At 30.1% G+C, this 15,533-nt stretch overlaps 1 protein-coding gene across 2 annotated transcripts in view; it reads right to left on the bottom strand.

Annotated features, from left to right (window-relative positions):
- LOC148231001 (uncharacterized) overlaps window positions 1-15,533 on the bottom strand; it is a 28,552-nt gene that overhangs the window by 4,626 nt on the left and 8,393 nt on the right. The window contains exons 1-2 of one of the 2 annotated variants that reach the window (XM_088195970.1): window positions 10,793-10,853; window positions 1,139-1,432 (exon numbers count right to left, since the gene is read on the bottom strand). In XM_088195970.1, coding sequence (XP_088052096.1) covers window positions 1,139-1,408 — 270 coding nt within the window. In that variant the 5' untranslated portion in view covers window positions 1,409-1,432; window positions 10,793-10,853. Of the gene's footprint in view, window positions 1-1,138; window positions 1,433-10,792; window positions 10,854-15,533 lie in introns of those variants that run through there. The other variant, XM_088195971.1, reaches the window with a different exon arrangement.

Raw genomic sequence — 15,533 nt, 5'->3', positions numbered from 1 at the left:
TTGACAGTAGGTTCTATATTGATTTTATTCGAGGACAATTTAAATGAGCAATATATAATCCATAAAAGGAGTTGTTTTTGCATTACTATTGCTCAAAATAGTGAGCACATTATGAATAATTCTCTGCAACGAATCCTTTACCGAAGAAAAACTCCTAAGATTTACTTTACATTAATGCACAATTATTCGTTTTATGGAACAAAGTATATATTTAAATGCACATATCTTTCAAAATAATTCCCTGTTAAATATCACACATTTTATTCATCATTAAATGGATTTTATTATCATTTAATATTGATAGTTCCATTTGTAAAGTGTAAAATTGAAGATTGAGATTTCTTTTAGCATTGCTTTTATATATTATTAAATATAAAAGTTATAAATTAATCGACAACTTTTCATATTTATATAGTTATTATTATGAACTTTATTTTATAATAAAATTTTAAGACGTCTATCGTAACAATTCTCTTAAAAAAATATTAATTTATTAAATTATTTAAGATAAGTAGATAATATGCTAAATATCAAAAAACATATAATATAAAGAAACAATAGCTTTGAATGGTGACGGACAAAAAATATCGCTAATATACAACTATTTTATTTTACATAGAAGATGAGGTTTATAGTTCCAGTTTTACAGTTTCTAAAATACTGGTTTTAGCTTTTTCCACCAAATTTTAACACCAATATATTGTTGTTGATGCGTGAATTTTAACATAGTGAATGTTGTGGCTAAAATATCGCAGCGCCTTTATAATATATAATTCATTCGGAATATGCCAATATCCAGTAAAGTACAAATGTAATGAACATTTGTACTTTACAGCAATAACACAATACAGCACCTGTTGATTTATATATTGACATGATTTTAGTAAAAACAAATAAGCAATCTCTCATTTTTTTCTTCCAGGAAAAGCAACATATTTGGCAGTGCTTCGTAATTAATTTATAATTAAAATACAACAGTAGATAATGAGACATAAAAAGCATTGTCATATTCGAATTGCTGTTAACAATTAGGTATAATGTGTAGCCTTCACCCATCGTAGTAAAACAGACAGTAAATTATCAACTTAAAAAGTATGTTTCGTGTACCTAATAATAGCTCGTATGGTTGAATACGTACCACAGCAGTCTTGTCGGCCCATTTCTCCATGTCCATCCACACGTAGTCGCTGACGTTGCAGTTCGGAAAGACGATATCATGATGGTTGGAGGTGATAACGTTCTTCTCGGTGGCGTGATGGAACTGCCTCCTCGAAACGCCCAGGGGTTTCTTTCTCCTCACGTCCCCTTGCAACAGACTGGGTCCTGCGGCGCAGCATCTGAGGGCATAGCGTCCGACCGAAAACCCTCTCGACAGGGCCCTCGCCGTGTAGGTCACTGGCTGTATCATCGCACGGCGGCAACCGTTACTAAACTGAAAGGAAACAGCACGGTTCAGTTAGTATAGAGCCGATATAAATACGGACTTTAGAATCGATAAAATGTACCGGTACTAACACTAACGCGATTTTTTTATCTCTTAACATAATAAAACAAAATCCGCAGAGTCGGATAAAACCGAGAGAGACAAAACAAGATTGTTTATAATTTCAAAGATCGATAAATTGCAATCGTAATGTATTTATAAAATAATTGCCAACATTTTATAGTACATATACTATTATATAATACTAGTATCGGACCTTCAATATAAATATAGAGCTAGATTAAATTACATTTATATAATATTTCCTGTGATCATCAGAGGTTTTAAGATGATGTCACTCTGTGCTTGCGTTAACTACGTTAAACAATGTATGATATCGCATTGTTTTTAGGAAGATGTTGGTTAAAATATAAAAGGCGGTGGAAGAAGTATTCTATAAAAAGATTGGCATGAACAAACGTGATGATATTCAAGTCTTACATTCCGGTTTCAGAAATCGTCGAAAAGCAAAATAAATATCACGAATATGAGTGGCATATGTGGGGGTAATGAGTGACATTAGTGCTGCCATATCGCATGTGCATCATTACGCTACTAGGTCAATGACGAGGGCGGCGTTTACCTACAAGTCATGGCCATGGTAGAACCATCATTGTCGAAATATTGATTTAAAATAATTTACAACCGCGACGAAAATATATTTATACTCGTTTATACTAATAATTACTTATTACATATATATATATACCTACTTAAAAACATACATATTTAAAGCTTCAAAGTACACTATCGAATACAAAGGTGATGATTTCGTAACGTATCACAAATTTATTTCAAGATTTAATAGATAGATTATAACATTTATAAAAATCATGTATCAATTATGAAAAAAAGCATTTGTGAAGTTTTTAAAAATAACTAAGTATTTTTATTAAAGCATGCGAAAAGCGTTCTACTCGATTTAAGTTAGACTTTTATAAACTTGACCGAAAAGATTATGTTCGCTCAATTTATTTTGCATTACATATACAGTAAATAAAAATAAATTGGAAATTTATGGATAAAACGTGCATTTTATGAAGTTATATTTAATGGCGAATATGATTATAAAAAGGTCACATTTAAAAATATTTTCTGTAGGAATAATATTTGTGAAATATATCCTATATTTTTATTGTAAAAAAATAGCAAAAAGATCAGTCTTAAACGTATTTCGTCCTAATTTAAAATTACAGAACAGAAAAGTTCATTGTAAAAATATATTTATATAACTATTTTTGGCAAATACATTATTTTTATTACAAAATGCATATCGTTGTACATATAATATTTGATCTTGCATTGCCTGTAAATCATGTCAAATAAAATAGATAATAAACTACAGTAAAAAAAGCATCATCAATAAAAAAATTATTTTATAGTTACCGGCAATAAGCGTTACGATAAGAGTTTTGATTTACAATATTATTGATGTTTCAGTATCTTAATCTATAAATAAATTATATAAATTTTACGTTGTAATGTGTGTAGCGACGTATGTAATATATTTGATTTATTTATCATATGTAAATAATGAATAAATCGCGTGTTTCGTGTGAGAGTTCAATTTCAAAGATAGAAGGATCCGGAAATAATTTTCGCAGAGCACGAACTGAAAAGATAACTCCATACAACGACAATATATATTGTGCACTATATTTAATAACACTGAATCTGTTTTTTCTGTTCCTGTTTTGATAGCACCAGATGTGAAACGAAATTTACTACATGCCATATTTATAAACCTTGATAAAAAAAACTATATTATATAATATGTACATATGTATATTATAATGTGCCTATTACAATGCATCTGGTAAACGACTGTTATCAGGCGATTTGGAAATCTAGAGTATGAAATCGAATGTATGAAACCTGTTGTTTTAATTGTTAAAAGCTAAACAGGTATGTTGTTAATAGTATATGTTATAGAACATCAAGTAGTTTTCAAAACCAACAGTTTTTTTGGTACAAGAGTTTAAAAAACATTTAAAGATTTGTACACATAAATATTATTTATTAACAATATTTGATTCACGATTTTTAACTTTCAAATGAAATAAAGAAAGTTAGAGATCTCCGTTTTGATTCTAAGAGTATGGTTATAATATTGAGACACTCTTTTTAGCAAACGGTAATCTGATATAATCGTTTTAATGGCTGATTAGTTAAAAAAAATGACATTTAGTTCAAAAATAAGTCCCTCGATGGCTATGACCATATATAAGTTCATATTGATAAATAATAATATCGGAAAATCAACGTGGCATTGTTTCGCTCAGTCAACAACACAAACACAAAATCAGTCAATAACAGTCTCATTGCTCAATCCAGAAACCGACATGTTAATATACGTGTTTGGTGTTTCATTATTTAATTTTAATGGTATTGACATTTCATAAACGCCGGAAATGTGTTATTTAAGTGAAGGACAAATAGTGAATCTAGTCATATTAGATTCGCAAAGACCGAATCAGAAACATCAGTAACATGAATATGTTATATACAAATCTAGTCCTGGAAAAAAACTCAATTCTAACGGTCGTAAAGTAGTCATCCTTATAGTTGTCTGTTTAAATGCTTGTAAGTTCCATAAATTGTATCACAATCAAGCATGAAAATAAAAAATTGCAACGCTTTACACAAGTTGTTAACTTAAAAAATAAAACAATAAATAGAATAGGCGCAAATGGGTTCGACAACACCGAGACTGGGCACTTGAAGATTGTGAATTTGTCTGACGAAATCAACTTTAACAAGGTAAGTTTGCGATAATCTTAGATTTTATAAAAAAATATTAAGAATTGCATGTAACATTATGGTTAACGCATTCACTGCTAGTCAAAGGCATGTTGATTTTAATTTATTTGCGATATGTGATATAGTTTGTCTCAACAAAAAACATTAGAAAACACCCAGAATTACACATAGCCCTATATATTTTTTAAAAGCCATAAACTACCACAAATCCTTAGCAAAACGGCAATTTGCCCAATACAGATACAAATAACTAATTAAGTTGTCGGGACTATTTAAGATTTAGTAAATTATACGCATTTATATGTAAGGCATTAATTGATAGCATGCAGAAATGTCTGCAAGAGTTCATCAGAAAAGTGAGCAGAAAGTCAAAGAAGTAGGAATCAGACGTTGAAGAGCTCTAAATCGACGAATTCAACTAATCTATTGGGGGATCTTATTCTTGAAACTCGCGTTAATGACTGTGATCTAAAATGATCATGTATCAATAAGGATAAACTAGACAATAGTGAAAAGAATAGAATCATACAAAGACCCTCGTTACGACGAGAAAAAAAGGGTTTCGCATAAATAATACGCAAGGATTATTCGGTGCATTAAATTAATATTTCTTTGTTACAAAACAGTCACGGGAAACAATATATCACCGGAAGAAAAAAATATCAAATGCGAGTGCAACGATTGGCTGGATGATCGCTGCATGATTGTGATTTGTTAGTGAGTTTTGAAATACTTGATACTAAAGACTGATCTCCAATATAGAATTGGCAGATTCGGCCCGCCTGGCAGACGCGTCAGCACTGATAGACGCGAAGATACGGCCACTGCCACCTATAAGACCCATAAGGATCTTCCACGGTCATCATCCATGCGGCAGCTTCTCCATCACTGCTCGGAGAAAACGAAACTAACCCAAAACAGTAACTCGCAATATATGCAATATAATCTAATAAATTATTACCAGTTTCCACCTGCGTCTTACTGGCTGCAAAATCACACCCTTTAGAGTTACTAATATTGATGATGATAGAATTAAAACGTTAAAAGCCTCAACGATATTTTTTGATTTTTTTTCAATTTTTTTAGACACTTGGTGTCGTGCAATAATATCTCGCTGATTGCATTGTATTATACACATGATCTAACATGAGCGTTAAAGACAAAATCTGAAGATACGTGGCAGCAGCAGGAGTAGGAATTATATTCACGTGCGAAAGACGCATTCTTAATCTCAATGTTGGAAGCGAGGTTTTTGAATTAGTATATTTCTTTAAGAACAATGTTACCCTAGTTAAGCTGCGGGAAAAAATATCTAGCTCCAAAAAATATTTGCAGTTGTAATTAAAGCTACGAGGAGACATCTTAAACATTAAAATTATGTTTTTAATAAATTATGTAAAAAAAAAAAAATTTTTCAGGAATTAAATTTTTATTAGGGTGCCTTAGTATCACTAATACCACACAAGAACATCGTCATTAGTACATAATAAATGTCAGGTTTTAAACTAAATGGAATAGTGTTAGTTTTTGACAAACCCAATACCGAGGGTATGTGTGCGAAGGTAAAATGGTGTATAATGTTGTATTTGAAGATCAATATGTAATTTTTATGGTTTCTGGATATTCAGTATAATTCAACACTACACATAATCTCCTTAGTGAAGATTACCAATAAATTATGCACTAAAATAATTCCACATTGCGCGCAGCGCTAGACAGTTCAGAGTGATATATCATATATCTGCACATAAATATTATTTATATTACCAATATATTTTCATCGATAGACATATTTTCAAAACAAAAATTGCCTGAACATAAATGTAGCGGAAAATGTGCGGTAAACAACAGTTTCACTAATATTGATCAGTGAAATTATAAATCAATTTTTTGATACATTTTAAGATATATTTATACTAGTGTAAATATAACTTCACTGAAAAATACAAATTCGCAAAAAATATATATTCATGCTAGTATTAATCAATCTTATCCCTTAATGATAAATCTCACCTCACTACTATAAAAAAATATTAGAATTGCTCTATTTTTGTATGATTATAGTCCACGTGTTACATTTTGAAATATAACAAGCATAGATTAATGTAATTTTCTTTTCAATTTAAAAATCCGGGTCACATATACTGCGCTCCTTGTTCGTAAATTACAATTAATGGGACAGAAAGATTGGATGAACTTTGGACCTAACTGCATTTTTAGACTAGAAGAAAAAACATCTGTAGCATTATGTTGCAAGAATGTACTAGCTGTCTAAACAGTATATGGAGTACATATGAAACAATTTAGCTATAAATTAATTTGTAACACCTCTTCGCTTTAAAGACAAATTGGATAAACTTGTCACTGTACTTACGTGATTCTATTGAAAAAACTTATCGTCCTATCTTTACTTATCGACTCAAATGTCAATGCCCGCTTATGGAAAGTTACGTACGTACACGCACTCATATTGTACATTACATATCCTACACGGCTTAAATTAATCAAACGGGCAAAACGCCTCACAAAAAACGCGATAAAAATAGCTGGTACGTGATCGTTCAAATTGGGTCAAGTGTTCGGAACGGAATAAACATTTACAGAAAAAAAACATTAACAAAATAAAAATAGTTTCGAATCCCTGGCCGTCGATCGCGAGAGTGTTTGGTAATTGGTCGAGACGGAGGCTCGTCATGGGCGTGTTTGTTTAGGGAGCATTCTTACGAGCAATTGTGGGTTAAAAGTTAGTAACTCGTAATTGAAAGTTAAAGTGTCACGTACCAATTAATAGTCGGGATATTTGGACATAATTCACTAAAAGGTGTAATTAATTAGCTTTCTCCAAGGTAGCAATTAAGTACATCGTTTGATGCTATCTACAACCAGTTTGATGACGTGCATTTATTTTGTAATTTAAGCTTAGATTTTTCCAATTCAAATATGCGATATAGAAATTCTTCAGTGTTGGTATATCACCGACTATGGAAAAATCATTGCAAGAATATATTTATAAAAAAAGTAAAAATCGAACTGAAATAATGAATCTGAACTTAGTATGTATACTGATGTATTTCACGTATAAGTTCTTTCAGCCCTTTTTCTACATACAAGAAATAAAAGGAGCGGAACATTGCCTTCAAAAGCACCCACTTTCTGGGTAGTACTTCTGCAATAAACATTATTATTCAAAGGGACAGATTGACGCGGCTCTCTATGTGTTAAAATTTGTTTACAAATTATTGCTGACATTATTGCTTTTTGAACGTTTAAAAAATATTAGACATGAGAGAAAATATTCAACGAATGTAAATTAGTAGTAGTCAATTTATTCAGTAGGTATTCGATCTGAAAATTCAGATCGAATACCTAAGGAAGAAGCAAAGAAAAAAACGAAAAGTCAACAACAGCACCAGCTGAATTATATAAATTTAATGTTTTTATAGATTCTATTATCGGTAATTTGACAGCTAGATTTAATGCAAAAAAATAAATAAACAATACAATCAGTTTCACGTGGTTATTCCTAAAAGAAACTCTAGAAAACAGTCTCGAATCTATCCCGAAAATATTTTTTTAAATTTCATTTCAGTAAAATCATATCGGAATATATTTTCACCAGTAGATATATATTTTTACCAGTGAAAATATAAATTATCTGGCAGATGATAGTAAAATTATATGAATATGTACATACTTATCATTATTTATTTACATCCGATGTATAAATTTTACAGTGAACGTGTATTTTTTGGTCAAGTTATATTTTTACTAGTGAATTTCAAATACATTTTCACTAGTAGATATATATTTCTACTAGCGAAAATATAATTTAACTGATAGGCACTAGTATGCTGCTCTAAAATGTCTATGACAGTTGCGAAACGTTCATTTGCTGTTCAAACCCAAACCTAACTTAATGAAAGTTCTAAAACTTTTATTAGGTAAAGTCCAAAATACAAATTAAGCCAACTCATTTTTCAGAGGAAAATAAGCGGATCAATTATTATGTTAATTTATTTCGAACATTTTAATTTATTACTATTCTTTTCTATATATTTACATTAAATCAAATTTAAAAAACTATTTTATACATATTATTATTTCTTCAGTTATATACTATATGGGGTACCTCAAAACAGTGTAAGTTCGATCACTTTATATGTACGGCGATACCGATCAATTAATTAAAACATGTAATTTCCTGGTAATGTATCTATAATTTGGACGAAAATACACACTCACAAGTTATGAGTATGGGAATATGAGGTGTTATATTGCCCGAGTGGTAATACATTCTTAAAACAACCAGATCATAAATGAAGAAATTATGCCATAGTGACTTAGATTTACTATACAGTGTATATTAAATCTAAGTCACTGGTGCTCTGGTTGTTCTAAGAATGTTTCACTACTCCAATATAACATCTCATATTGTGCGTGTGCAATTTACTGTGATAGTATACACTAAACTACATATAAAATAGAGTAGAATAATACATAATTTGCATAATCAACTGCCAATCAGATTAAAAAATAGTATTGCACATCATTAAATTGTACATATTAAATTCGTATATTTGGATAATACAACTGATTCATTTAGTATTAAAAAATCAATGCTCTTTCCTCAGTAAAGTATAATTCTTAATAAAACAAATTTTTGAGGTTGTAAAGAATATCGTAATAAAATTTTCCTAATAAATTATAAGGAATACTAAAATAAATGTTTCGCGTACCGGAACTACATTTATGCGAATGTCACGAAATGGAACCGAATGATTAATGTTGAAAAAATAACAAAAAAAAACTATTGTATTTACATATATACAAAACTATAAATCGATCAGTGAATGTAAACCATCAACTGATTAAGATCATGTAATAACTGAAAAAAGCGAAACACGTACTCTAAGCAGCTAATAGAATTGAATGAGTTTTTATCTTGTAAGTATTGTATTAAATAGTGTTTCATAAAATTTAATATACACTTATGCCACTTTATAGCAGTTAGATTTAAGGATTATATTTGGATAGATTGGAAAAAACATGACTCGTTATATCATGCTATATTAAAACAAAACATCTCAAGACGATATGCGTTAAAAAAATTGAGCACATAATTTTGCACTACTTGTTTTCCAGAGAGAAAAAGACATGCACATTAAAAATCTTAAATCTTCCTTAATAAGTACCTACTTCAATATATATTATACATACAATGTATATTGGTTAATTATGTTCAAGGCAAAAATTAAATTCAGAGGTCATTTTTTATTGAAAAAATACTTAGTTGCTTCCGGGATATCAATTGCTTAATTCAATGATTACATCCAATTAAAGAAACTAGTGAAAAGGACGAAAATATAAACAGCACTCAAGGCAAAAAAATGTGAATAAAATTCGCAAAGCTTTCCTCACGTTTATATATCTTGTCAACGGCAATAGTTCAAAGTCTGTCCTATTTTTACTTAGCACATAATCGCAATGTTGTCGATAAAAAAAACTATTGCATTGACGTGACACAAGGGTCATATTTAATCGCTAAAATCGCGACAACACGCGACGATTCGCATAATACCTGCAAATTATCTACAATGAAATAAAACGTGATAAGGAAAAAAGGCTGTGCATCGCCCATAAAACAGTAATTTGGTTAATAATGTATTCGTTTTTTTCTGGTGTTATGTCATGCCAGGGAAGGTCAACGCACTAAACGTTAGAATTCATTAATAAATAACCGCAAAGACAGAACCAATGGCATTTTATCACATACATATGTTAACGGCTAAATAAATACATGAACAATAAAGTTTTTCAGGTTCAAATAGTATATACTGCACTATGAAATATTATTTTTAATTTGCGTTAGAGACAGATGATTTTGGACGGAAACAGCCTCCTCATAGAAACGTTTAAGTATAGATACACTTTAAGCTTGAAAATCTGCAAACTAATTAGGATATGGAAAAAATACATTTCAAGACCATTTTTTCTGAAATTTGTTTAAATGGCCTACTCTTCATTATCACGAACGTCTCTCCTATCAGATTTAAATTCAAGTCAGAATTATGTCTTTGCCATAAACAGAAAGCAGCAGCTTATCCTTTCACTGAATGAATATAACACGTGGAGTTTAGTACACGACTACTTTAAAACACACGCAGACCTGTAGCTAAGCAAGTACAAAAAATAGCTTCCATCTTTACTTTCCGAATATCTCTCAAATGATAATATGTACCTATGGTTATTATTCATTATAAATCTACACAAATGCTTGAGCTATACTAAAATAATTAACATAAAAAGCAGTGTCTGCATAGCATAAAGATGAAGAAAAATTGGCATACATTTTCAATAAAAAGAAAACTCTAACAGCAAATTGAATGACCTTCGGAGTATGATTAAAAAAATAACACAGTGTACATATATATAACATTACAATCAAATCTTAACAAAAAATCACATATTCACTAAAGACAACGGCAAACATAAAACTACTTTATTATTAGAATGTGCTATTTTTTTATATTTATACAACACTTTACGTACACAATGTGACTATACGTCCGGCTGTGGACCGGTAATCGGTTCGAGCACCACTGGTGGACTAACGAACCTCCACTATATTATTGTATACATAGTTGATGAGCAGTTGTGATAAATTCGAGGACGCGGTCATTCCATCGACTGCTAATACCAACTATTTGGTATATGTTTTTCCACAATTTGCAAATCAAACGAACTCGCAATCTAACATCTAGGTAATCGATTAAAAACGACTTACATTTACGGGAAATGAATGTCGCCTTTTTAAGATATATTCCTAATTGAGATCCCGAGCCAATGTTTTCGTAATTACAGTACTAATTAACTAACCATAATTGGTTGTCTGTTGGGAATTATTTAAAAAGTAAAATACCTTTAATGGTTTAATTATAATATAATATTTAATTAATTAACTTTACACTAATAATCAGTTTAAAAATGCGAACCACGATTTTTAAAACATGTATTTGAATACGTGTCTGTAGACACGTTCAGATGTCAAAATATTTCCAAAACGGTACTAATAGGCCAAAACTTGTTAAGTAAGTCAGTCGGTATTATTCCAAAACATGATATATTTAATCTAAATTAAAACAACTCGATAAGTACATAATAAATTAAATCACCATTACATAAAAATATACATTAAAACAGAATCAACCACGCATAAATAAAACACCACGCGAGTTGGAGAAAGTTTTTGAAAAACGGAAACAACAACCTCGTGTTAAAAAAGCCTAACATATACAAATAAAATAAAATATTATACATACATACATATATACTATATATATTCAAGTAGTATTTAAAAATTAATTTTTATAACTCAGGTGACAAAGAAGTATTCCACATATAGCAAAAGAAAACTTTTTTTGTAATTGAAACGTCTCCATATTTTTAACATATTTTCGATAACGTTGATGATGTTTTTCATTATTTTTTTTTTTTTTTTATTGGCGATTTTAATTTAATCAGTATGTCTTTGGAATTTAAACGGTTCGGAATCGATTACATGTTAAAGCTGTGAAGATAAGAATATTATCGTACTGTCTAACTAATGACATATGCTATTGTTGAAAGTCGAACGATGACATTGCACACAATCAATTAAAAAATTAATTTCATTTGTCTCACTATATATATTATATATATGCAATATACTTTTAAATGTTATTTACACTATTCGTTTTGTTCTAAAGATCGAGAAATCGTCATATAGAAATAACCAATAATTTGCTCTTCATAGTCACGCAGATTTATAAGCTTTTTAGTAATGAGCTTCGAACTGCATAACTAGAAAAATTCTCGAATAGCATTGTTGTACGTATCCTTTGTCATTATCTGACAGTCACCCAAAAATGGCCATTCGTGAATTATATGCTTTCACTGAGGATGTATAGGAGGCGGAGTAAAACTAAATGCTATTGGTTTTAGATTGGTATTTTTTCTCAAAACTTCGTTCAAGGACCAGTGTCATACACCTGATACTTTACTGTACACTCACAACAAGACTCATTCAATCGCCATTTTCACAACTGCGAGGCTTTATGTCTTACTCTCAATTTAAACCCGCAGCTCAATACTGAAACTTTCATAAATTATATATTTGTGTGAAAAAAAAAACTATATTAAACTAGCTAAATAAATCACACCACTCAGCACACACACCATGAAAGTTTAAGCGTCGCGACCATCCATAATCGTTGTGTCGATATTACAAAACTCACTAACATCCGATTTTAAACTTACATTACGCATGCCTATGAGTCTGATAATATCTGTATTTAACAGCAAATATTCTGATTCCACCCTGAATCTTCGACACCGGTCAGAAAATTGAGCACTGCTATTAAATCATTAAAACTACTACTCGCGCCAAAAGTAGTAAGACCGAATCGACCGAGGCGACCCTTAAATGATTGAGAAAAGCAATAGCATTTCACTTCAATTCGATCTTTGATAAGACTTGGGGACTAAGTGACGCGAAAGCATACACGTGTATATATTCATTATTGCGCAAATTTTACAGTCAAATATTGTCAGTAAAATCAAATATGTTTTAATGGAATGTTTGATTTTTGTCAGATAATTCTATGATTAAACCTAACATTTTTTAAATTGCTTATTTCAGTAAATAAACTATTTTCTTTATTATTTACTTTACTGTGATGTACACCGAGTGTACATGACATCTTATTATGTAAATATCACTATGTCGAATGAAATGTTTATATTTGAGTTTTATTCATTCATGATACACTTACATATCAAATTGGAAAATTATAATATATAATTAATTATAGGAAGTGACAGATATAAATATCTTGTCAACAAAATTGTATAGCAGTGAGGGTCTCATTTGAATATTTGAATTATTTGCCTGATTTACAACTATATGAATATTTTAATACTTGATCAAATATTCGTTTATACTATCTCGAAAAAAATCTTAAAAAAAATAATCGTTTTTTCTATTAATTCATTAATTCAATCGCAGCTGATCTTAATTCTGGTGATTTAAAAAATCTAAAATGACGTCTCTGATCAAAATGTATTTAAAATAATAAATCAAGCATTTTCCTTTTATCGCCCTCACTGATCAGTAATTCGCACAGCATTATGTTATGCATATTTTATAAAATTAACGTTTATGAAAGTAATTCATAATTATTTAATTAAACTAATAATCAATATTTATTTTTTATTTAAATAATATTTTACAGGCAAGCGCCCGTGATGTACACTGAGTGTACATCACCGGTGCGCGTATTTATTTTGAACTGCAAGAAAAAGATTTGTGATTATGTCAAATGTTAATTGATTGTGAATATTTTATACAATTTTAATATAAAAGTGCTAAGAAGTATTATTTTATATCTTACACAAAAATTTATATTTTATGCAATGAATATATTGAGGTCTAATCAGCGCCAAAATTATAGTACTTTTGCTACAAATAAGTATTGGTTACCCATGTTCTATACAATCAAGACATTAAAATAATACTGATAGAATTCATTCATCATTGATTTATTTAAAATATTACTGTTTGATATGAATAATAGAAAGTATGCGAACATTCTCCATACATTCAAGTCTCTGCAGTATTCCAGAATGTTCGAAATCTAAAGGTTGAGAATTTTCGGGAATTATTATTTCCAGAATGTTCTTTTGAAAATAAATATTCATTAATTGTTTCTATTGCCTCTAGAACGGAAATATAAAAGTTGTTCCGGCAGCTTCTAGAATTTTCTGAGAGCTGCTAGAAAGTTCTAATTTAATACCATTTATAGCGTCAAGTGACAAGGCTTTTGATCGATTGGATCTATGAAAAACTTTAAAGCAATTAATAAATTGAAACCACATAAAGTTATATGATTTAAACGAAATAGTAAATCGAGAGACTGCTTAGTCATTAACAGCTTTAAGGTACTAAAATAACTTTAAAGGCTTCTCTCCAATTCCAGGAACCCAATATAAAGTGTTTTCCTTCCGAATCTTTTATTATCCTCGCCGCAAACTACCGGATGCAGAAAACACGAGTGCAACCATAGATTTTTAGTAATTTCCTCCCGTAACAGCATGCCGTCTGTATTTTTCCACAAAAATAAATGGACGCGAGGATCAACATGTTTTGATCGAGTTATGGAAATATTGATTCGGTACGTGGGAGTCGAATTGATCAAAAACACCAGACGACAGGTGCGCGACTGGTGAAATGTCTGGAGGAGTACGTCCGACACGAAAATGGAAAATTTTAATTGGAAAACACGAAACGCGCAGAGGAAAATTCACGTCTCGCAGCAGGAAGCCGAGTCGAACGTAGAATAGAAATTTAAGGCTTTTCTTCTGCGGGTGGACATGCCAATTACTGAGGCGGCTAGAACTTGTGAACTGGACGTGAAAATTTTCAGCAATTAAATTGAATAATATATACGTTTCCCTTTTAGTTTCAAAAGTGAATTTTATAAATTATATTCAGCTTTAGGAAACCAATTCAACTGAAATCACGTCTGGCAATTATAGACAATTCATTTGGTTCTCTAAAATAAACAATTTGTCAACTTCTAAAAATCTCTTAAAAGAAAGCTGACGCAGGTTTTGTCTAAGACTTACGTAACATAAACAAAAATAACTATGTACGCTTTTTGCACTAATTTTATTACCACTACAATCCTTATCTTTTCGCAATGGAAAAATTTAGCTCTCTTGTCTTAAAAGTCTTTCATACGATTTAAGATAAGATAGAACAATGACACGAATTAAACAACGTGATATTATTAATAAACTCATAAATTATAGTACGTAAAATGACATTATTTGATCTGATAATACGATTATATGTAGATTGATCCATGGAGATTAGTAGTCCCAATTATTTTGCATTGTATGCTATATCACATTATTTGTTTCCGGTTTTTAAACTATTGAACAGGAAACAATCAGTACTTATCATTAATGGTATGTATTACTGTTTCCAATATAAGATTTTGCAAATGACGCTTCAAACATCATTTGAAAAGCATTCTTTAAACATTTGTGTTTGTGTAATTTAATCAACAGTATTGTTCACAAAAGATTATTATTGAAAAAGCATATACGTACAGTATTGTTGGTTTAAAGGTAAACTCATTAAGTAACAATTACAGTTTTTAACTAATGAATTTACTTATTTATTTAAAATAATATAATATCAATACGATATGCAGTTTTCGCCAATATGTAATGCATATTGTCTATTGAT

This window comes from Plectrocnemia conspersa, unplaced genomic scaffold (genome assembly GCF_051122295.1).
Source record: "Plectrocnemia conspersa isolate PC_06_02 unplaced genomic scaffold, ASM5112229v1 ptg000010l, whole genome shotgun sequence".
In the NCBI taxonomy this organism is placed as follows: Eukaryota; Metazoa; Arthropoda; class Insecta; order Trichoptera; family Polycentropodidae; genus Plectrocnemia; species Plectrocnemia conspersa.
The sequence above is the reverse complement of the archived record's forward strand: the minus strand, read 5'-3'. Positions and strand labels throughout refer to the sequence as shown.